The sequence below is a fragment of the Lactuca saligna genome, chromosome 5, assembly GCF_052625555.1.
Source record: "Lactuca saligna cultivar CGN05327 chromosome 5, ASM5262555v1, whole genome shotgun sequence".
Classification (NCBI taxonomy): domain Eukaryota; kingdom Viridiplantae; phylum Streptophyta; class Magnoliopsida; order Asterales; family Asteraceae; genus Lactuca; species Lactuca saligna.
This window is the reverse complement of record NC_136421.1, coordinates 161826513-161849359: the sequence shown is the minus strand read 5'-3', so window position 1 is coordinate 161849359 and position 22847 is coordinate 161826513. Positions and strand designations below refer to the sequence as shown.

Genomic DNA, 22847 nt, shown 5'->3' with positions numbered 1-22847 from the left:
AGAATTTTTTAAAACAAAAATATAAGTTTGTAGGGTGTCAATGACATAATATTAATAAATAAAATACAGGTGTTTTAAAATATAAAATATAGGTGTTGTAACATATAAAAGAGATGCATTTTCCAAAAAAAAAAACCATATATTTTACATTGACCTGTTACAAGATATATTTTAAAATTATCAATCAGCCACCTCGGTTCTGTTAGTTACTTATTTAACTATCAAGAGTTGTTTATTGAACAGAGAGAGCGAGAGATATTTTGATATCACTTGCGTTGAATACTTCTCTAGAAAGAGTTGTTGCTGAATATAAAAAGAGTTGCCAGAGAATCAGCAAGTCGCCATTGTTTCTTGTACAGGATGCATTTTATAAACGCAGTACAGTTGATACGAATGGTGACGAGTCCCAGTAGCAATTCGATGTTAGGAGCAGAAATTGAATTCGGATCGGCGATGTTCTACGTTTACGTTGGCATCTCGTGTTTTCTAGTCATCTTTGCCGGGATCATGTCCGGCCTTACCCTAGGATTGATGTCTCTAGGTCTCGTCGAGCTCGAAATCCTCCAGCGCAGCGGCACTCCGGTCGAGAAAAAACAAGCAGGTTTTTGATTTATTAATTCGCACTTAATTCTTCAACTTCTTTATCTAGTTAACGTGATTGATGCCTATTTTGAATGTATGGTTTCCTTCTTCCAATTTCTTGATGCTTTTTTGACCTTACAACTCTATTTGGGGTCCCAATTTGTATACGGAGTCAATTTAACTTGTAAACGAAGGTTTTGACTAGGATTAATCTCTACATGGATCACATCAACTGTGGTTCTATTCAAATATGATTTGATGTATCTGACCATTTTCAATTTCAAGTCAATGATTTCTAGTCGAGCAGAGAAACATCGACATTTTTTTTTTTTTTTGCTTAAATATGCTTTTTTATATCAGCATTTATGATCTTTTTTAGAGTGCTCAAAAGCTGTAGAAACTGTTTCCTTACATGGCAATGGTATTCATTGACCTCTCATATTGGTTTTATGCAACATTATCTTCTCCAGCTGTCATATTTCCAGTGGTTCAGAAACAACACCAACTTCTTGTAACATTGCTTTTATGCAATGCAGCTTCCATGGAGGTAATGCATTAAGATTTAAAATGGTGTTTTTAGAATTAGATCAATCCTTTTTTTCTCAAAAGATGTGGTTTGTTAATTTAACATTTAATAACCATTTGACAAAAGTACACACATCAAAGTTTTTAAACAAGCAAATCCTTGTAAAGTTTGTTATTAACTATTATTATATTTTTCACAAGATCCTTTTTGATGTAAATGTTTTATTCTATTGCAAATCTTCAGGCCCTACCAATATACTTGGACAAGATTTTCAATCAAGCTGTTGCAATCGTGCTTTCTGTAACTTTTGTCCTACTTTTTGGAGAGGTAACTTAGAAAATTCAGATTTTGGCTTCTTTCTTTCTTCTTCTTCTTCTTCATGAATCATGTATATGTATAAGTATAACTTTTTTTACAATTTATTTTTCATTAACAGGTGATTCCACAAGCATTGTGTACCAGATATGGACTTGCCATAGGTTCTAGCTTTATCTGGCTTGTACGTATTTTGATGATAATTTGCTATCCAATTGCTTACCCTATAAGCAAGGTAAATTTTAGGTTTAAAGGCAAGAAATTACAATGTACTTTCATTTATATGTTCATTATAGCTTCCTACTTTCATTTCTTCCTATTAAAGCATTGCAATATGAAAAAATTATCCAATTATATGTGACTATTTGGGTATGCTTTTCATATCACAATGCCTTTATAAATAATAAGAATCAAATTGGAAGTACAATGCTGTAACATAAAGAAACAAAAGCAGGATGCTGTAATAAACCCAAAAATTGAAGTATGTTGCTATGTTAAATATATACATTCTAGTTTTATTATGTTTTAAAGTATTTTGTGATTCCAGATTCTTGATTTGGTATTGGGACATAATGATGCTTTATTTAGAAGAGCTCAGTTGAAAGCTCTTGTTTCCATCCATGGCCTAGAGGTTAATTCTAATCTTTTAAGCATGTGGCATATAAGCATATAGACTTTTCTTTTTCTGAAATTTAGTTATGAAATTTTATTTTGGAATCCTTTTTATGCAATCAATAACATCTTGATTCTATTGCAGGCAGGAAAGGGAGGTGAACTGACTCATGATGAAACTACAATTATCAGTGGAGCACTTGATTTAACTGAAAAGGTATCAAATGAAATAAACCTGCAGTTTATAACATTGGTGTTTCTTTTTTCTTATATTTATGGTGTAAATTATTACTTTCTTAAAGTGATCATTGATTTGTCTGATCAGACTGCAGAGGAGGCTATGACACCAATCGAGTCAACTTTTTCATTGGATGTTAATTCAAAGTTAGATTGGTGAGTTTTGTACTTTTGTTCATGTACATTATTATATTTGTTTCTTATCATTTTGTCTTCTTTTGACAATTATTAAGCTTGCATGATTAATAGGGCAGCAGATTTTTTCTCATTACCTTTCCAAATCTTTGCTAGAGTTCTACTTAAGATAAATCGAATAACTAAATTACCCTTGTACACCTTTTGAACTAAAATCAATAACATATATATATATATATATATATATATATATATATATATATATATATATATATTTATATATCCTAAGTTGGCTTCCAAAATAACATAATATTCAATAATCAAGTTTCAAGAAACAAACCAATCCCCTTCAACCAAATGATTTGGTACTCTTTGTAGATGCTTTCATACGATTTTTCTATCAAAATTCAAAAATAAAAACCAATTAAACTTTCATATATATAAAAAAAAATGAAAAAAATGCTGCATTGATTTCCTTCTGTTTTGAATATGTCAGGGAAGCAATGGGAAAGATTCTTGCAAGAGGTCATAGCAGAGTTCCTGTTTACTCTGGAAACCCAAGAAATGTTATTGGACTTCTATTGGTAACTTCTCACTCTCCTTTAATCATTATTATCATTTAAATGCAACAAAAGTAGCAACAAACTTTCATTCATTTATTTAATATAGCAATGTCATCATTTGTATACAAAAATCAACTTTCACTGCTATATTTAGATAGTACATGTTTTTACAAAAATGAAAAACTAAAACTATAATGTTATGTAAATAAATGAAAGTAGGCATCTCCTAATTTTATCATTGTTTGAGGTGTAGGTGAAAAGTCTTCTTACTGTAAGAGCAGAAACAGAGACTACAGTAAGTGCAGTTTCCATTAGAAGAATTCCAAGGTTTTCGTGTTCTTCTCTTCAATTTTCCCTTTTTGATCTCAGAAAAAAGAGAGCTAAATGCATTATTTATTTATTGTAGCATCTTACCTTCATTCCTTTGTACTTTCAAACTTTTTCTTATCAACACTTTTTCCTTTGAAAAGTACACCCAGTTATAGCATTGTACTTTCAATTATTTTTATTCGGACATCATACTTCGAAAATCTACTACTTTTTTTATCAATCAATCAATCAATCACTATATTCTTCTTTTTTTTTTTTTTTTTTTTTTTGATAGGGTTCCAGCTGACATGCCACTATATGACATACTAAATGAGTTCCAAAAGGGAAGTAGTCATATGGCAGCTGTAGTCAAAACTAAAGGGAAAAGTCAAAAACCTTTTACACTTGAAGAAGAACCAAAACAGAGTGACAATGTAGCAATTGATGTGGAACCACGAATTTTTGCTAAGCTAGGGGATGTTGGAACTAAAGGAGTGTCTTATTTAACTGAGGACATTGAAGAAGGTGAAGTCATTGGTATAATCACTTTAGAAGATGTATTTGAGGAACTTCTTCAGGTTCTTTTGTTGCTTCCTTTACCTATAAATTGAATGCTTAATACCCATGTGTGGTTTAAACTTTAAACTTTAAAGTATCTACCTGCTTTTTAAATTTTAAATACATGGTAAAATTTTCTATCAATGCAGGAAGAGATTGTAGATGAGACTGATGAATATATTGATGTGCATAAAAGGTACATTAAATTTGTAGAATTGTAATATGTTATTTTGTTTTTGATGAAAATAAAAAAACCCACTAATATTTGCTTTCAACAGGATACGTGTAGCAGCAGTTGCAGCTGCTTCATGTGTAGCCCGTGCTCCCTCATTTCGGAGATTATCTTCTATTGCTGTAAGAAATCCATCTTTATATATATATATATATATATATATATATATATATATATATATATATATTCATCTTCTTGGTTTTGGTTAAACCCGAATTTGCTGATATTGATGTTGTTAAATACATCAGGGAGCCCAAAATAAGCAAGGGCACACTCCAAAGAAGTCGGGTGATGGTGATTCAACTTCATCAAAGTTGCAAAGGGCTCTCGTTGAGCCTTTGCTTCGAAAAGAGACATAAAATGGTCAATTGGTCAAAGCCTCGTAAAAGACAGTTTTTGTGTGCGTGGTATATATATATATATATATATATATATATATATATATATATATATATATATGTGTGTGTGTGTGTGTGTATATATTACATTATAATAATGAGAAAATATTGTTATGTCGTTTATTGATAAACAACAACGATACTTATATACAATCTAAACACTAAAGAAGGCAAGATAATCAATGTAAATCAATTAAAATCAGCTCCCTAATAACAACTATATCAAATCCTAATTATATGCATTCCAACTATAACATATTGTATTCTACAACACTCCCCCCTCAAGCTGGCAGGTATATATTTATCATGTCAAGCTTGCAAGTAAGTTTTACAGCTTCCTTGGGAGACTTTTAGTCGACAGATCGGCAATATGTTGTTTTGAGGGTAAGTAGACCATGTAAACACTTCCGTAATCTTCTATATATTTATCTATAAAATAAAGATCAACTTCTACATGCTTGGTTCTATTGTCGTGAAGTGGGTTATGAGCTATTCTTAGGGTTGCCTTGTTGTTGCAACAAAGTTTAATTGGTGCTTCAAAAGGTAACCGTTAGTCTTCCATTAGCCGCTTTATCCATATTCCTTCACATATGCCATGAGCAACAACTTGGAACTCAGATTCAAGATTCAACACTGCTTCAGAATAAATGCTTTGTGATACAACTGACTGCTTTTTGCTTCTACATGTTACGAGGTTTCCCTATACTTAACTACAATACCCACTAGTTGATCGCCTATCATTGACAACACCTGCCTTATCAACATCGGCAAACACTTCAAGGAAACAATTCTAGTGTGTGATAGATAGATGAGCTTTCCCACTAACTATCGATATCTTTTTTATTGACCTCTTAACCGTCTTTTGTAGTTCATAGCTTTTTGTTGGCTTCCATTGGGGTGTCAGCAGGTTTGCATCCTAACATTATTGTCTTAGCTAGTAAATCCATGACATATTTTCTTTGTGAAGTGGATATTTCCTTTTTGAATTCTTGCAACTTCCATTCCTAGTCCTAGACAATATTTAAGTAGTTTGAGGTCTTTCATCTCAAACTCCAAACTAAGATAGGCCTTTAGTTTGTTAATTTCATCCGAATCATTACTTGTTATAATAATAACATCGACATACACAATGAATTGCAAGTTTTCCGTCATTTGAATGTTTAAAAAAAACAATGTGATCTGCTTGTCCTTGGTCGTATACTTGTATCCTCTCCTTTGAGTGAATTGGCTAAACCATGAGTGTGGTGATTGTTTTAGCCTGTAAACTGATTTTTCAACATGTACACCTTTGGTTCTAGGTTGTCATATCTTGGGGGGAATTCCATATAAACTTCTTCACCAAGTACCCTATTCAGAAATGCATTTTTAACATTCAGTTGCATCAGAGGCCAATCAAGATTAGGTGTTAGAGAGAGTAAAAGTCGAACAATAATGAGCTTTTCAACCGGAGCAAACGTCTCTTGATAGTTAATGCCATATGTTTGTGTGTAGCCTTTATCTACAAGTCGTGCTTTATACCTATTCACACTCATGATATTGTTGTATTTGGTGGTGAACAACCATTTACACCCAACTGTTTTCTTCCCAATCAGAAGATTAATGGCCTCCCACGTTTTATTTCCTTCGAGGGCTGTTATTTCTTCTAGCACTACAGTCTTCCAATTGGGAGACATAAGTGCTTCTTCTACACTGCTTGGAATCTTAACTTGATCAATATTAGTAACAAATGCTTAGTGTGTGGGATGTAAGTTTTCATAGGCCATGAAACCGAAAATCAAATGTTTTATACATTACCTTTCCTAAGATCGATGAAAGATCTTCATTATTAGAATGCATGACCTGTGTCGGAAAGTTTTCTAGAGCATATTCATGACAATCTTGGGTCTTTGATGTCTATACTCTGTGAGGGTGATGCCTCCTTGAATAAACAAGTAAATTTGGGACATGTACTAACTTGTTACAAGCATTATCGTTGATTTGAAGTGGTTCTAAAGCTGCATACAGGGGTTGAATTGGTGGCACAATTGGTGGTATAGAATCTAGTGGATTTTTCAGGGGAGTATCAAATTTGAGAAAACTATCCATGTTCCCATCTTTATTTAGGTTCCCCCCCCCCCCCCCCCCCCCTAAAGATGAGACTTATTGAAGTAGGGTTTAGATTTGAAAAAAAGTAGCATCCTTAGAGACAAATACTTGATGCAAGGTTGGTGAGAAACAATTATATCCTTTTTGTGTTGAGAAGTAGCCAACAAATACACATTTGTGTGCATGAGGATCAAGTTTGGATTGGCCCGAGCGATAAGAATGGACAAATGTCTTACACCCAAAGATACTTGGTGGAAGTGATGAGACTTGGAATAATGGGAATGCCTTTTTAGGACAGAAAATTAGAGATCGAAATTGAAGGACTTTTGATGGCAGCATGTTTATGAGGTAACATGCAGTAAGAATAACTTCACCTCATTGTTATTTAGAGACATGTATGGTAAAAATTAGGATGTGGACTACCTCTAATATGTGGTGATTCTTTTGACATCATTCTTTTGTGGGGTGTAGGGACATGAAATTTAGTGAATAATACCATGTTTGGAGAGATAAGTACCTAAGGTGGTTTTAAAGTATTCCCTTATGTTATCGGTGTGAAGAGTGTGAATTGTGGATTGGAGTTAATTTTTGATCATGTTTGGAGAGATAAGATCCACCTTATTACCACCAATCCATGGAGGATGACAAGAACCTCAATTTTCAGCTTGTTTCTAATTCATTAAGTGCTTAATGGGTGTTGAAGACCAAACCCTTAAACCTCTTCTTATGAGCTTAATGTGAAGAAGCGTAATGTTTATAAGTCTATTTGTTCAAGTTCTTAGTCCATTAAGTCATTTATTATTTGGTATTGGAAATAGTTAGTTTAAGCTCACATGTCATTGTTTTGGTTGTCTATGCACTCAACCATTAAGGAATTAATGAGTTAAGTGGAATGTAAGCTCATGCTCACTGGTTTTGCAAAATTCTGAAATTGTTCTTTAGCTTTCAATAAACGTAATAAATCACTGGATGATCCAAATTGCATAAAAAATATGTCCTTGGAAAGGTATGGATGCCTAGTTTCATACGTACCAAGGGCTTCATCTGATTTCATCTACACATGTGGAAGGATTGTTGTAAGTGCATGTAGGTCCAAAAATTCCACTGATCACTTTGGTCTTTTTTGTAAAAATCATAACTAAATCTAGGTATCCCCATATTTCATAAGGTTTCCATCTGAATTTTGGTAAGAATATGTAGTTTTTTTTTTTTTCTAAATTGGGATTGATCCAATTCTATTCCTAAGTTGGATGGAATTGGCATTTCTTATTGGTTGGTCCACAAAAATGTTGTTTTTATTAGTCAATTTATAAAATGTGTAAATAAATCTAGAAAAATTTAATTTCATGAATCCAAATATGAGTTTATATGAAAGGGTCTAGTTTGTCTCACAATTTTTCAAAGGAATTATTCTTATCCCTTCTAGGGTGTTGATGACCATTTTCGCTGATTGGTGCAGGAATGGGGACAATTTTTATAGTTCATTGTTAAATCATTAGAATTTAATGGAAAAATAATTAAAACATGTGTTTTACAAATATGGAAATTTAAGGGAATGTTCTGTAATAATTAACATCAACCTTTCATGGTGTTAGGGTTGAAAGGGGTAAATCGGTTCGTGAGCCGGTTGTTATAACGATTTTAAAAGTAGTAATAAAGTGTAATATTAAGTATTATTAAGTAATAATTGAGGAATGAACTAATTAGGGGTTATTGATGTGTTGTAGGATTCATGAGAGGGACAAGCTCACATAGTTCACGTCAGTAGTGTAGTAGTGTTGCTTAGAAGATTTGATATTAGGAGGTTTGTGCCAACTGTTTCACCTCGGAGACCATTATTGAGTTCCTTCTGTTGGCTCAGGTGAGTTTCTCCCTATATTTAGTGTGAAATTGTATATCCTTTGTATGGTAGGATATAGGTACCGATAGAGTACACATAAATGCTAGTGATTAAGATAGTACTTGTTATGTATACACTTGCAGGACACTTGGTGTCATTATATGCCTGACTAGTAGGGGCTTGCTTGTTTTCTTTGGATGATATTGTTAGGTGTCATGATTGGATAAGGTAATGGTAGTATTGGCATATCATTGAGTGATACCCTAGGGGTCATATATGGTTTTAATGAGATAGACTAGGAATTTTTGGTCTAAGCCTTATTACATGGTTCTTGTTTGATTTATTGCTTTCGGGTATGATCATATGTTTGGTTGTCTATCTTATTCTTGACTGCCTTATTCCCAATCTGCTTCTCCATCTTATGATCCCTTGTGGATCCTTAATCTTTCTTCTTACTCTTGAATCCATCACAGATTCCTTACACTTAATCCTCCATAGATTACATCTAAGTTCTTACAAAGAACTTGATATGTGTATATTCAGTCATGTAATTCATATAATATCTTAATACTTTTTGCTATTTTCATCTCAATTTATAAACAAACGGTACTTAATTATGTTAAAATTACATTTTCATCTTTAAAGACATGCTCAGGCGAAAAATGAAGCGGAACTAGCAATTAGAAGCTTATAAATTGAAGTATTAAGAAAGAAGGCTTAATTAAGGAAGAACTCGACGAGTTTGCTGGAAGATTCCTAGTACAAGGATGCCTTTCTGTACACACGTATTAAGTAAAAAACTCGTCGAGTTGGGTCTAATAACTCGATGATTTGGATTTGAAATTTGGAATATATAAATAAAATCGGTTTCTCCCGAAACCCTAACGAATGCCAGAGGCTTTTGGTGATTATGAGAGACCAGAAGTGTTCTTAGAAGCTTTGGTTTTCCAGAATTAAACCTAGAAGGCAATTTTGAAGAGATCAAAGGCAAACAAACATTACTCGTATCTTAATCTTTTATGTGAACCATATTTGGATCATTAGATTTTGATTTTAGGATGCTATTTGCTGTAGGTATGAGCTAAAAGTTTCATACTTCTATTTAGAGTAGATAAACTTATAAATATGGTTTGATTAAGTGGCTTGGATTAATTTGATTTGGTTATTTGTCTTGACAAGCTTGTTAAAAGATCCTTGCATGCTAATAATAAATATTTTCTGTTAATAACTAAGTAATTGAGTTGCATGAACATCCTCTTGATTGCTTGAATCTTATAGTTTTGGGAAAACAAGATTGTATGCCTAGTATTAGTGAACATGAACCTAGGATTAACTAGAAAATAAGTAAGTTAGTGTGTGAGCATATGTGATGACCAACCTCATATGAGTTAATTAAACCAACCAATTTGATTAACTATATTATAAGTCTTGCTTGATTCGAATTGAACACTAGGAAATCTGTTAGTTTAATCAACTGGCCATTGTTTGAATTAACTTATTTGCTAAAGGATTAGTAATAGTGAACATGAACCTAATCATATTAAAAATCGGTAACCAATGACATATTAATCCACATCACTTGCCACGAAATCAACCATAGGAATAAGTGAATCGAATCTAAACAGAACTCTTTTTAAATTAATTGAATCTAGTTGTCTTTTTGATTCTCCTTAGTTGTTAATTGTCTTTTTCTTGAGTACTTAGGAAGTTATTTAAGTTTCTAGTCTTGCAAAACCAGAGAAAACCCCCCATTTTAATTACATGTCTTATTTACGTAATACTAGTATTTATTTTAATTGTTATCATTCCCTGTGTTTGATACCCTACTTGCTTGAACTATATTGGTAATCAATAGGTACACTTATTTTTGTGTTTTCGTCTTTGTGTCTAAGTTAGTAGGATTAAAACCAGTACAATTCACACACATAGGAACTCACTTATGTTGTTCCTCACAAGGAACCTTTCTCTATCTCTTCTAACCATACTCAATCTAGATTCTCGCTAGAATCATCTATCTAGATCCCCAAAAGGGATCATCTCTTTATGTTCCCTAAGGAACCATCATATCATTCTCGCAGGAATCATACTCTTGTCCCCATCAGAACCTCTACTCTATTCCCAAAGGAATCATACTCTTCATCCCCTTAGGAACCTTACTCTCGTCCCCGAAGGAACCTTCTATCTCTTGTCCTTGAAGTAATCATACTCTTGTTACCATAAGAACTTTACTATTGTTCCCAAAGGAACCATATTCTTGTTTCCAATGGAACCCTACTCTTGTTACTTAAGGAACCATACTCTTGTACCCGAAGGAAAAATACTCTTGTTCCCGCATGAATCATACTCTTGTTCCTGTAGGAACCCTACTCTTGTTTCCAAAGGAACCATACTATTGTTCTCGAAGGAACCTTATTCTTGTTCTTGAAGGAACCATACCCTTGTTCCTGTAGGAACCTTATCCTTGTTCCCGTAAGAACCTTCTTTCTTTATCTATCTTTGTTATGCAACTCATCACATAACACTTGTCCATTGGACAATCTATCTATATGTCTCATCAAGAGACCTTCTAATCTTTCTCTACTAGTACTTAACTCCTTAAGTACTTAATCTTTATCTATGTCTAGTACCAAATAGCATTCTACAATACTAATGATAGCTAGATATACTTACATACTCTTATGATTATATTACATATAATCATCTTCTATCTCTTAGGTATTTACCAAATACCCTTCTCATTTAAACCCACATATTCTTGGTATTCATACATGCTCTGCTACATGTATCTTGCGCATACCTTTTACACCCTCTTAATATGTGTGCATGCTTTAATACATGCTATGACACACATATTCTTCATCTATCTTTATCTCTTTACTTGGGGACATTCATTTAGTGCCCCAAGCTCCAACATACACACACACGTATATATATATATATATATATATATATATATATATATATATATATATATATATATATATATATAGGGTAAGTTTCAATAAAGAACCATAATTAACAAAGAACCAAGAAACCAATCGTGAGCGTCGAAAATCATAATGATCAACGGCCAAGGAAATAGATGTACACTTGTACATTGGACGCACACACACACACTAAATTATACCAAAAATCCACCTTCTTGCCAAAAAACCCATCTCTTTTTTCATTTAAATTTTTTTACACCACGTTTTTTATCGAAAAAAAATCGAATATACCGTCGTTCACAATTTTTCGTCCTCTTTGCATAGAGATTCATGTTGATATATAAAAAAATGAACTTATTTTCAAGAAAAACCTACTTCATTTTGTTATTTTTTTTTCAATATTTAAGTTTATTTTTATCCAAAAAAACTAATTATACCAAAAATATGATTTTTTGTACTCTATTAATAAATATCAACACCGATTAAAAAAATACTCGATTAGTTTAGATTTACACTGTGGATCTAAACTGCAAATATTTCAATTTGTAACATTCACAATGTCAAAAAAAAAAAACTCAATCAGTTCAAATTCACATTGTGAAACTAAACTGTAAATATTTCAATTTGGATTATCGGAGGTTAATGCATTGTTATTTGGTGGTTATTGCATGGTTTACTGTGACCACATTGGAAATGGGGTGAAATCACATCCTAAAGTCAATTTTCCCTTGTCTTATTCACATCCTAGACCGCAAACCATAAAATATCCTAGTATGATTTCGGCCTTAGTGGCCTTTTATGGAGTTTTCGGCCAATTATGCTCCTTTAAGGTAGTTTACGACCAAACCTTAATCCATTACGGTAGTTTTCGACCAAGCTACTTAGTTTTGAGGATGCTTTTGGTCTTGAGGTCCTCCATGGAAGGGGTTTGCGGTTCTAACTTGCCCCCATAAAGTGATTTCGGCCTTAGTGGGGTATTATGCTATGAATAAAAAAAATTGTTTAATATGTGCTTTCTTGTTGATTGTTAAGGCTAATTACAACATGGTTCCTCAAGACTTATATATACACACACACACATATATATATATATATATATATATATATATATATATATATATATATATATATATATATATATATATATATATATAAGGAGATGATCAAATGAGAACACCTAAAAGATTGAGAACGCGAGAACAGTTCTGGACCAATCAATATATAATGACATATTAGTAACTGTACATTTTAATTAAATTAAAGTAAAATAAAATTCAATCAAATTCCCTTAAATTTAGGATCAGTTACAAAAAAAAAAAAAACAAAGAAATATTCAATTTTTTATTAATAGTATATAAAAAACGTTTTTAGTCAAATTTATTTAAAATCTAAAAAAAAATCTTAAAAAAATTATTAGTTTCTCCTATTTCACGTTTTTGTTTTTCAAAAAAAAAATGAATAGAAATTCAATCTCAAATCAATACACTTGTATTCACAAACGAAATATTTCTTCAAAAAACATAATACTACTCCAATCACAAATGAATGTACATCAAATTACAAATAATTCATTCACATGAATAAACACACTCATTCACATGAATACACTATTATTCATAAATAAATAAAATCATTTACACATTAATACACTACTATTCACAAATGAATACATTGTTATTCATAAATTAATACACATTCTATCATAAAATGAATACCTCTAATCATAAATAAATGCACTCATTCACATGAAAACACTACAATTCATAAATACATACAACAATTCACACATGAATACACTGCTGTTCATAAATAAATACACATTCTATCATAAACAAGTACAATACCCTTATTTAACAGAACATGCAAAAACCTTCATACATCTGAATTTGAAACCTTTCATCCAACAATCCCTGCACATCTTCAGAAAATCATTTCTCTATTTCTTCCGTATGAACCTCACCATCTTTTGAAATTAAAGGAAGCCTCAGTCTCAGAGCAGCTTGAAATGTATTCTGATAAAAGGAAGAACAAGTTTGATCTTCCTGTGTCATTTAAGATGGATGTCCGATTGCAATATTAAGAGAAAGGTTGAAAAGAAAGGCGAAATGATTTCATCTTCGGAAATGATGAATCTGAGTTCGGGAAACAATAATCTGTGTGTGAGATTATAACTTAAGAACTTTAGATTATTTTACAATAAAATAAGTAAACAAAAGGTTAATAAAATCTTTATTTAATTGTCTTGCAAAAGTACAAGATGTTCAAATTCATCCCTGAATCATCCAAAGGCAAGTTGAATTAGTTAAACCACCCCAGCCATCAAACTAAACCAAACGACAAACAATTGATGCTACAATTGAAATGACTTAAGTGAAAAAAAGAAGGAAGGATTTCACCTACCTTCGGCAATGATGAATCTGAGTCCCAAATATGGAAACAAAAGCTAGTTCAAAAAATAAAGGCGGAATGATTTCATCTTCTTGTATCTTTCAAGACAGATATCCGATTGAGATCTGAACCAGGTACACACCTCCCTCTCGGGTTTCCATGAATCGATTGCGATCTGAACCAGGTACACACCTTCCTCTTGAGTTTCCATGAATCGGGGGTGTAGGAGACTGATTGAGCTCAAGTTACAGGAGGCTGATTGGAAATCTACTTGCAGGACCGATTAGCTGTAGCACCTAGTTCCTGGTATGTATTTTAATCTAAGTATTTTTGCATTTTTAGCTAGAACTCGGCGAGTGGCAAGCCCGACTCACCGATTAGAGGCACGATATCCAGCACGTTTGAGTTGGCGACTCGACGAGTCCATATCCTAGACTCGGCGAGTCCGCCTGTCTCGATGAAACCCTAACTTCAAGAGTTTGCACCCTATTTAAACCCCCTTATGCGCCTCAAGCTCGCCCCCTTCACTCTCAGAGCACCCTTTGACAAACCCTAACCTTCCCCTTTGTGATTTGAGTGTTTGTGTGCTTTTCCTTGAAGTTTGAAGAAGAGAATGAAGGAAGGACCAAGGGGAAGGACAAGTGCAAGGATCTAGAACTCAATCCAGATTCCATTAAGGTATATTTCAGATCTTTCCTGTTGCCATGATGATTTCCTTTTAGAAAGCCCCATTTAAGCCATCTTTACGTATTTCCTAGTTTGATTGTAATATTAAGATCATATTGAGTGGAAATGGCCTTTGAATCTAGCTAGGTTTGAGCTTCAAGAGCCCAAATCTACTGCCTTTATGGGGCCATATTGCATGAAGGCCCTAGATCTACTCTTTTAGTGTGTTTTGAGCCTTAAATTCGTCATTGGTGTTTATCTACACGTAAAGTTGGAAACTTTACATGTTAATCGAGCCCTAAGAACCAAGATCTACAGATGGAATGCACTGGGTTCAAGCTGAATCGAGTATATAGTGATTGCATGCATGCGACTCGGCATGTCATTCTTCGGACTCGGCGAGTCAAGTCACGAGTCCCCGATTATCCCCTTTTTTAGTTATGTTGAGTGGGATCAGTGAGCTATAAGCAGACTCAGTGAGACGGAAGACAGACTCATGAATGGAGGTACTCAGCGAGTCAATGCCTTGACTCGGCGAGTCCAAGGCAATCTACTTGCCTCAAGAACAGACTCGACGAGTTGTTCATAAAACTCGGCGAGTCATAGACCAGAGTGTTCATTGGATGAAGATGAACTCGACGAGTTGTTCATACAACTCGGCGAGTCGAATGAAGGACTATTGGATATCTGTATGGAATGAGAACTCATCGAGTCAATGCCTAACTCGACGAGTAGGGACGGGAGTGAGGACAATCGAATGAACAGGGACTCGACAAGTTGGCGAGCCAACTCGGCGAGTCGGGTCAATTAGAAGTTGACCTTGACTTTGACTTTTGACTTGGTTAGGGGTAAAATGGTTATTTTACTCTAAGGATAGTTAGTAGTGTTTGATGGAGTGTTTCGTGGGAATTGCAGCCGGAGGATTTCCGGAGCAGCAGCAGACAGACAGACAGTTCCCGCACAGATCAGTAGCTACTTCGAGGTGAGTTACCTTCCAATAGCGGTGGGTCTACGGCCACAATGCTGGCCCACCAGTAGGAGTTGTGTGTTAGATGATTGTCTTTGTGATATAATCTAGGTTTGCTATTACTTGATATGTTATATGCTAGCTTGAGGTATTATAGTAGTAGAGTTCGGTTGATAGGACCGAAGGGTAGTCAGACACCCCAGATACGTCTGACAGTATGTGATGTCATGAATATATGCTAGCATGTTCTGAGATATGTGTTAGGGGTAGTAGGAGGGGAACAGTCCCCGAGTTCGGTTGTTAGGACCGAAGGGTAGTCAAACACCCCAGATAGGTCTGATAGTATGTTATGTATTGATATGTGATAGTAGTAGTGGTAGGGGTGAAATAGTCCCTAATGTTCGGTTGTTAGGACAAAAGGGTGGTCGGCACCCCAGAATGGCCGCACGGGTAGGTCGGCACCCCAGAATGGCCGTACCGGGTAGGTCGGGCACCCCAGAATTGCCTGACAAGTATGGTATGTTATATGATTGTGTTATATTTTACATGATTGTATGGTATGTAGTATGTTGGGGGAACTCACTAAGCTTTGTGCTTACAGTTTTCAGTTTGGTTTCAGGTACCTCTTCTTCTAAGGGGAAGGAGCTGGCGCGGTAGCGGTACATCATACACATGCACTATTTTCCACATTACGAGATTGTTCTGGGATTTGTACTCTTATATGTAGTTGATTTTCATATTTGGTTTTTCAAACATGATATATGATTGTGGAATGTCTTGATCAGACAATGTTTATTTACCAATGCTTTTTAAAGTATTGATTTTAAAATTGAAATTTTTTGGACCTAAAAATTGGGCTGTTCATTCGATTGTCCTCACTCTCGTCGAGTCCCTGTTCATTCGGTTGTCCTCACTCCTGACCCTACTCGTCGAGTTAGGCATTGACTCGATGAGTTCTCCTTCCATACAGATATCCAATAGTCCTTCATTCGACTCGTTGAGTTGTATGAACAACTCGTCGAGTTCATCTTCATCCGATGAACACTCTGGTCTATGACTCGTCGAGTTTTATGAACAACTCGTCGAGTCTGTTCTTGAGGTAAGAAGATTACCTTGGACTTGTCGAGTCAGGGCATTAACTCGCTGAGTACCTCCATTACTGAGTTTGGCTTCCGACTCACTGAGTCCGCTTATAGCTCACTGATCCCACTCAGCATAACTAAAAAAGTCGATAACCGGGGACTCGCGACTTGACTCACCGAGTCTGAAGAATGACTTTCCGAGTCGCATGCATGCAATCACTATATACTCGATTTAGCTTGAACCCAGTGCATTCCATCTATAGATCTAGGTTCGTTGGGCTCGATTAACATGTAAAGTTTCCAACTTTACGTGTAGATAAACACCAATGACGAATTTAAGGCTCAAAACACACTAAAAGAGTAGATCTAGGGCCTTCATGCAATATGGCCCCATAAAGGCAGTAGATTTGGGCTCTTGAAGCTCAAACCTAGCTAGATTCAAAGGCCATTCCACTCAATATGATCTTAACATTACAATCAAGCTAGGAAATGGGTAAAGATGGCTTAAATGGGTCTTTCTAAAAGGAAATCATCATGGCAACAGGAAAGATCCGAAATATACCTTAATGGACTCTGGATTGAATTCTAGATCCATGCACTTCTCATTCTCCTTGGTCCTTCCTTCCTTCTCTTCTTCAAACTTCAAGGAAAAGCACACAAACACTCAAATCACAAAGGGGAGGGTTAGGGTTTGTCAAAGGGTGCTCTGAGAGTGAACGGGGCGAGCTTGGGGTGCATAAGGGGGTTTAAATAGGGTGCAAACCCTTGAAGTTAGGGTTTCATCCAGACAGGCGGACTCGCCGAGTGCAGGATATGGACTCGTCGAGTCGCCAACTTAAACGTGCTCGATATTGCGCCTCTACTCGGTGAGTCGGGCCTGCAACTTGCCGGGTTCCAGCTAAAAATGAAAAAAATACTTAGATTAAAATACATACCAGGAACCAGGTGCTACAAATCTCCCCCACTTATTTTAGACTTCGTCCTCGAAGTCTGCCACTCGCTCCTAGAAAAGCTCGAGATAGTGCTCCCTCATCTCTTCTACCAATTCCCAAGTCCACTCCGAACCCTTCCGCTGCTGCCATTGCACCTTTACTAGCTCCACCTTCTTGTTCCTCAGATCCTTCGACTTCCGGTCGAGGATTGCTATTGGCCGCTCAATGTAATTCTAGCTGTCATCACCCTGAATATCCTCCAAAGGCACCACCACTGAGTCGTCCACTAGGCATTTTCACAGCTGCGAGATGGGGAAGGTGTTGTGGATCTGACTGAGTTCGGTTGGTAGATCCAGCCGGTACACCACCTTGCCCACCCGGGCCAGAACCGTGAAGGGTCCAATGTACCTGGGGCCCAACTTGCCCCGCTTTCTGAATCGGATGACACCCTTCCAAGGCGACACCTTCAGGAGAGCCATATCCCCGACCTGGAACTCCAGGTCTGATCAGTGTTTGTCGGCACAACTTTTCTGCCGACTCTAAGCAGTCTAAAGCCTACTCCGAACCTGTTGAATCCTCTCGGTCGTCTTGAGCACCACTTCGGTGCTCCCCATGACCCTCTGGGCATCTTCTCCCCAACATATCGGGGTCCTGCACCTTATCCCATACAAGTTTATGTTACGTTTAACAGTTTCAGTAGAACAACATGCTAGTATAGGACTAAGGATCTAGGAGTGATGCCTTATGTGCCTGTTTTCTGTGCTTCAGCTTATGAGGATTGTGTTGGGTTTTGGTATAATACAACATCCTATGGTGTACATATAACCCTAAATACCTTGGATCTATGTTTTCATTAATTATACATGCAAATGGTTTCCAAGGCATTAAACCTATAACTAGCATGCATTTGACATAAACCATATAATATACTAGTTAGGGAAACATACCTTTTATGTGGCTTGAAGTCTTGATGTATTTGGCCTTAAGAGCTTAGCACCAATGGTATGAAATGCCTCAAATGGAATCACAACACACCTAGGACAAAGGTGGCTCTTGAGAGAGAATTCCATGCACCAAAACACCTCCATATTTCTCTAAGAAAAGAAGTGGTGATTTTGTCTATGGAGTAACCTATTTATATGTAGGATTCCAAGGGTCATGGGTATCACCCATAATCCATACCCATGGGTTTTATGATCCATGGTTCATGTGGCCCAACTCTTTATGTATCCATACATAAAATTGGTCCAACTTGGATCATAAGCCCAACACATATAAATATAACTAATTATCACAATTAGTCCCCATAGATTTAATTAGTCTTTTTTATGACCACTAAATTTATTCCAAATTAATTCTTGATCAATACTAATTAAAACATATGATTGCATATTAATATATTATAACTTATAATATATTAATAAACCATAATTAACCTTCTCTCAAAAGTCCATCCTAACAAATTGTCCTGATGATATGAAACCCAAATGGACCATGCTACTCTTGGGTCGAATACATACCAATAATAGTTATGGGCTTAGACACCTAATCCAACAGATTTCATGCTAGAATTGAGTAGACAGTAGTAGGATAGCCTGAGAGTATGAGCTTAACATTATATGCTAGTACAGTTCCTGTTATGAGAATATAATTGCTAGAGAGTTGTTCCCTTTTGTTTGAATGCTGATTGCTTTGTGCTTTGTGGGACTCTGAACAATGGGAGTTAGCTATTAGGTGAGTATGTCACATCACATGTGATCAGGGTTGAATAATCTTAGAGTGCTGGAATTGGTCCTATTACGCAGCTCTTGTTTGAGTCTAACCGTGGTAGGGACGAGTCTTTTACTCGAAGGATTATCCGAGCCTCACCTCATGTGATAGTATTCAGGTAATGGCTAATTGGCATTGCAAGTAGGCCTTCAACAGCTGAGGACGGATAGGGTGGAGTCAGAGGTTTTCCCTAGGGTAAGCCTAGGATGAGGATAACAGTGATCAGCAGTGGAAAAATGGATCTGGTGGAGTCAAGACAGTCCTTGAGGAAGGTACGGATAGATGTGGAGGGTAGTATGGGCCCGTACTACTGAAAGCAGAGGATCCGTACCCGAACTGAGGAAGGTCGAGATAAGACCAGGGAACTTGTAGTAGATGTGATCCCTCAAGAGGTATCAGTATCACTAACGGTTGTATTTATGTATTGCAGAATGCTGGTACTATGTCCGAGGCCAGCAGTTGGCAGCTTAGGAGAGGGATCGGGTTCGAGATCAGGTTCTGAGCCAGTAAATGAGGGGCTATGCGGGTTCATAGCGTCAGAAATCACCAGAGGTATCCTTGAGTCGGCCCTCATCATCTTCGGGTCGATCAAGGAAGGGATAGTTGAGTTGATGGAGGACCGCCTCAGGGTGTTCAGGAGTGACCTGGCATCTGGTCAGTCAGGATCTCGCACATTGTCCTTTAAGGACTTCAGGGGTAGTGGTGCGCTATATTTCCATGGGGCGAAGGACTCCATTGCTGCCAGACGATGGATCACAGACATTGAGTCTGCACAGTTGACTAGGTTCTACCCCGAGGGGTCGAAGGTGAGGTTCGCAACAGGGTGTTTGAGAGACAGAGCTAGAGACTGGTGGGAGTCTGTTGGTGACTCATTGGGAGCCTCGGCAGCTGAGGCAATGACATAGCCGGACTTTGTGACCCGGTTCAGAACGGAGTTCGCACCTGCGGTGGAGCTCCAACAGTTAGCTAGAGAGTTTTTGGACATGAGACAAACGATGGAGAGTGTGGCGGATATCACCGCCAAGTTCCGAGAGAGGGTGTTGTTGGTGCCCCAGTATGAGGGAGATGAGGATATGAAGAGGACCCACTACCACGACATGCTGCGAGCCGACATTCGGAAGCATGTTAGTTTTTCGGCTTGCCCTACCCTGGACTCTATGATTTCCAGGGAAAGGGAGATAGATCTGGAGCACATTCGGAAGAGGAAGTCAGAGGAGGGAAAATAGGAGGGGCTTCAAGGAAGAAACCCAAGGGATCAGATGGTAGGCCGAAAGTTCAGACAGGACCGGGCCGCTGCAGGAAATGTGGCAGGCCACATGAGGGGGCATGTGGAGTGGGATCACCAGGCTGCTATAAGTGCGACAAGGTAGGGTACTTTAGTAGGGATTGTACCACCCCTACACCTGTGATACAGACGTTAGATTTGCTGTGGTTCCACTGCAACCAGAGGGGCCACAAGAAGGCCAATTGCCCCTAGTTGACAGTAGCCGCGCCAGTGAAGGCGCCGGCCCTAGCGACCTTGCGGGTTACCGATGGCTGGAAGGGCAAGGCAGAGGCTCCAGCGGTAAGGAGTCGGGCATTTCAGCTGACTACCGAGGAGGCACACGCCACACCCGATGTGGTGATGGGTATGATTCTTTCCTTCTAATTTATTTATATGATGTTATGATGTTGATATGTGCTTTGTGTATATACGTTTAGGATTGTTCCATGTGAACAGTATCCTAGTACAAGTGTTGTTTGACTCGGGTACCACCCGATAGTTTGTTTCTCTTGCACTTAGCAAGAATTTCACTGAGTCTCCGGGCTTGTTGGATTTCCCTTTAGAGGTAGAGATTGTCGATGATCGGTCGGTGCGAGCATCAATAGTGTTCATAGATTGCGTTTTGAGGCTATTTGAGGAGCGCTACTTGGTAGACTTGGTTCCCATTCTGTTTCGTGGGAACAAGGTGATTATAGGCATGGATTGGCTCAGCCCCAATGGGGCGGTGATAGATTGTGCTCAGCAGCTGGTGCAGATCAGGACCCCAAGTGGGGGAGAGTTGGTAGTTCAGGGCGAGAGGCCTCCGCGAGGGCCAGCGATATGTTCGTCAGCGAGAGCTAGGCGCTAACTTCAGCAGGGTTGCGTAGGATATGTCACGTATGTTATGGAAACCTGTGAGGTGGGTAAGGCGACGGTGAGCGAGGTTCTAGTGGTGCGAGATTACACAGATGTGTTCCCAGAGGAGCTTCGTGGGCTACCTCCAGAGCGACAAGTAGAATTCAGGATCGACCTAGTCCCTGGTGCGGCTCTGATAACCAAGGCATCGTATCGGTTGACTCCACCTGAGATGCAGAAGTTGTATACACAGCTGCAGGAGCTGTTAGACAAAGGATTCATTAGACCGAGCAGTTTGCCCTGGGGATCCCCGATTCTATTTGTGAAGAAGAAGGATGGGTTGCATCTTATGTGTATAGATTATCGGGAGCTGAACAAGGTAACGGTGTAGAACCGTTACCCACTCTTGAGGATTGATGACCTCTTTAACCAGCTTTAGGGAGCATCTTGGTTCTCCAAGATTGACCTGCATTCAGGATACCATCATATGAGGGTTAGGGAGGAGGATGTGCAATAGTCTGTGTTTCAGACGCGTTATGGCCATTACGAGTTTGTGGTGATGCCCTTTGGGCTCACCAATGCTCCTGCCGCGTTCATGGACCTCATGAACTGCGTGTGTAAACCGATGTTAGACCGGTCTGTGATAGTGTTTATCGATGACATCTTGATTTACTCCAAGACGCAGGAGGAGCACAAGGAACATCTGCGAGAAGTTCTGGAGACCTTAAGGAGGGAGAACTTGTATGCTAAGTTCTCCAAGTGTGAGTTCTGGTTGCGCGAGGTGCAGTTTCTGGGGCATCTCGTCAACCTGAACGGGATCTCAGTGGACCCGGCCAAGGTAGAGGCCGTGATGAGATGGGAAGTTCCAAAGTCTAGGGGTGTGCAAAAAAACCGCAAAACCGAAAAACCGAGCCGAACCGGCCGATCCAAAACCGAAAAAAACCGAAACATAAAAAAACCGAAACCGAAAAAACCGGATATCAACGGGTCGGTTTTGGTTTGGATACTTAGGTATCCGCGGATAACCGAACCGAACCGCTTGATATATATATATATATATATATATATATATATATATATATATATATATATATATATTATTCATTTTCATTGAACTTTTAGCCATATCCCAAACAAAAATCATGATCGTCTATTCTAATTTTACACTTCTACATTATGTTTTCTTCTATTTTTATTTTTATATTTATTATACCAATTATAATGTATGTTATTTGACCTTCATTATGTATTTATAATTCTTTGGACTTAGTAATTTTTGAAAGAAATCGTTGGAATGAAGTTTGTAATTTTAATAGTATTTGAATTCTTATATTTAGCGGGTACTCGTGAACCGAACCGTGGTTACCCGCCTTTATACGGTTCGGTTCGGTTCGGGTTTTTTGCTAATTCGGTTCGGTTTCGGTTAGTACACATGAAGTACCCGCCCCGTGATGACGGTTCACAATTTTATTACTATCCGAACCGAACCGCCCTGTTAACACCCCTACCAAAGTCTCTATCTGAGATTCAGAGTTTCCTAGGATTAGCGGGCTATTATCAGATATTCATTTAGGATTTCTCCAAGATATCCGTACCCCTGAGGCGGATGACGAAGAAATCCGTGG

General features: G+C 37.4%; 1 protein-coding gene across 2 annotated transcripts in view; it reads left to right on the top strand.

The window, feature by feature from the left end:
• Positions 1 to 219: 219 nt before the first annotated feature.
• Positions 220 to 22847, top strand: part of LOC144997049 (DUF21 domain-containing protein At4g14240-like) — a 44784-nt gene continuing 22156 nt past the window's right edge. The window contains exons 1-13 of one of the 2 annotated variants that reach the window (XM_078956866.1): positions 220 to 601; positions 1053 to 1129; positions 1352 to 1435; positions 1545 to 1658; positions 1971 to 2054; positions 2181 to 2252; positions 2361 to 2428; positions 2904 to 2991; positions 3224 to 3297; positions 3575 to 3857; positions 3987 to 4033; positions 4116 to 4191; positions 4318 to 4535. In XM_078956866.1, coding sequence (XP_078812992.1) covers positions 361 to 601; positions 1053 to 1129; positions 1352 to 1435; positions 1545 to 1658; positions 1971 to 2054; positions 2181 to 2252; positions 2361 to 2428; positions 2904 to 2991; positions 3224 to 3297; positions 3575 to 3857; positions 3987 to 4033; positions 4116 to 4191; positions 4318 to 4428 — 1419 coding nt within the window. In that variant the 5' untranslated portion in view covers positions 220 to 360 and the 3' untranslated portion in view covers positions 4429 to 4535. Of the gene's footprint in view, positions 602 to 1052; positions 1130 to 1351; positions 1436 to 1544; positions 1659 to 1970; positions 2055 to 2180; positions 2253 to 2360; positions 2429 to 2903; positions 2992 to 3223; positions 3298 to 3574; positions 3858 to 3986; positions 4034 to 4115; positions 4192 to 4317; positions 4536 to 22847 lie in introns of those variants that run through there. The other variant, XM_078956865.1, reaches the window with a different exon arrangement.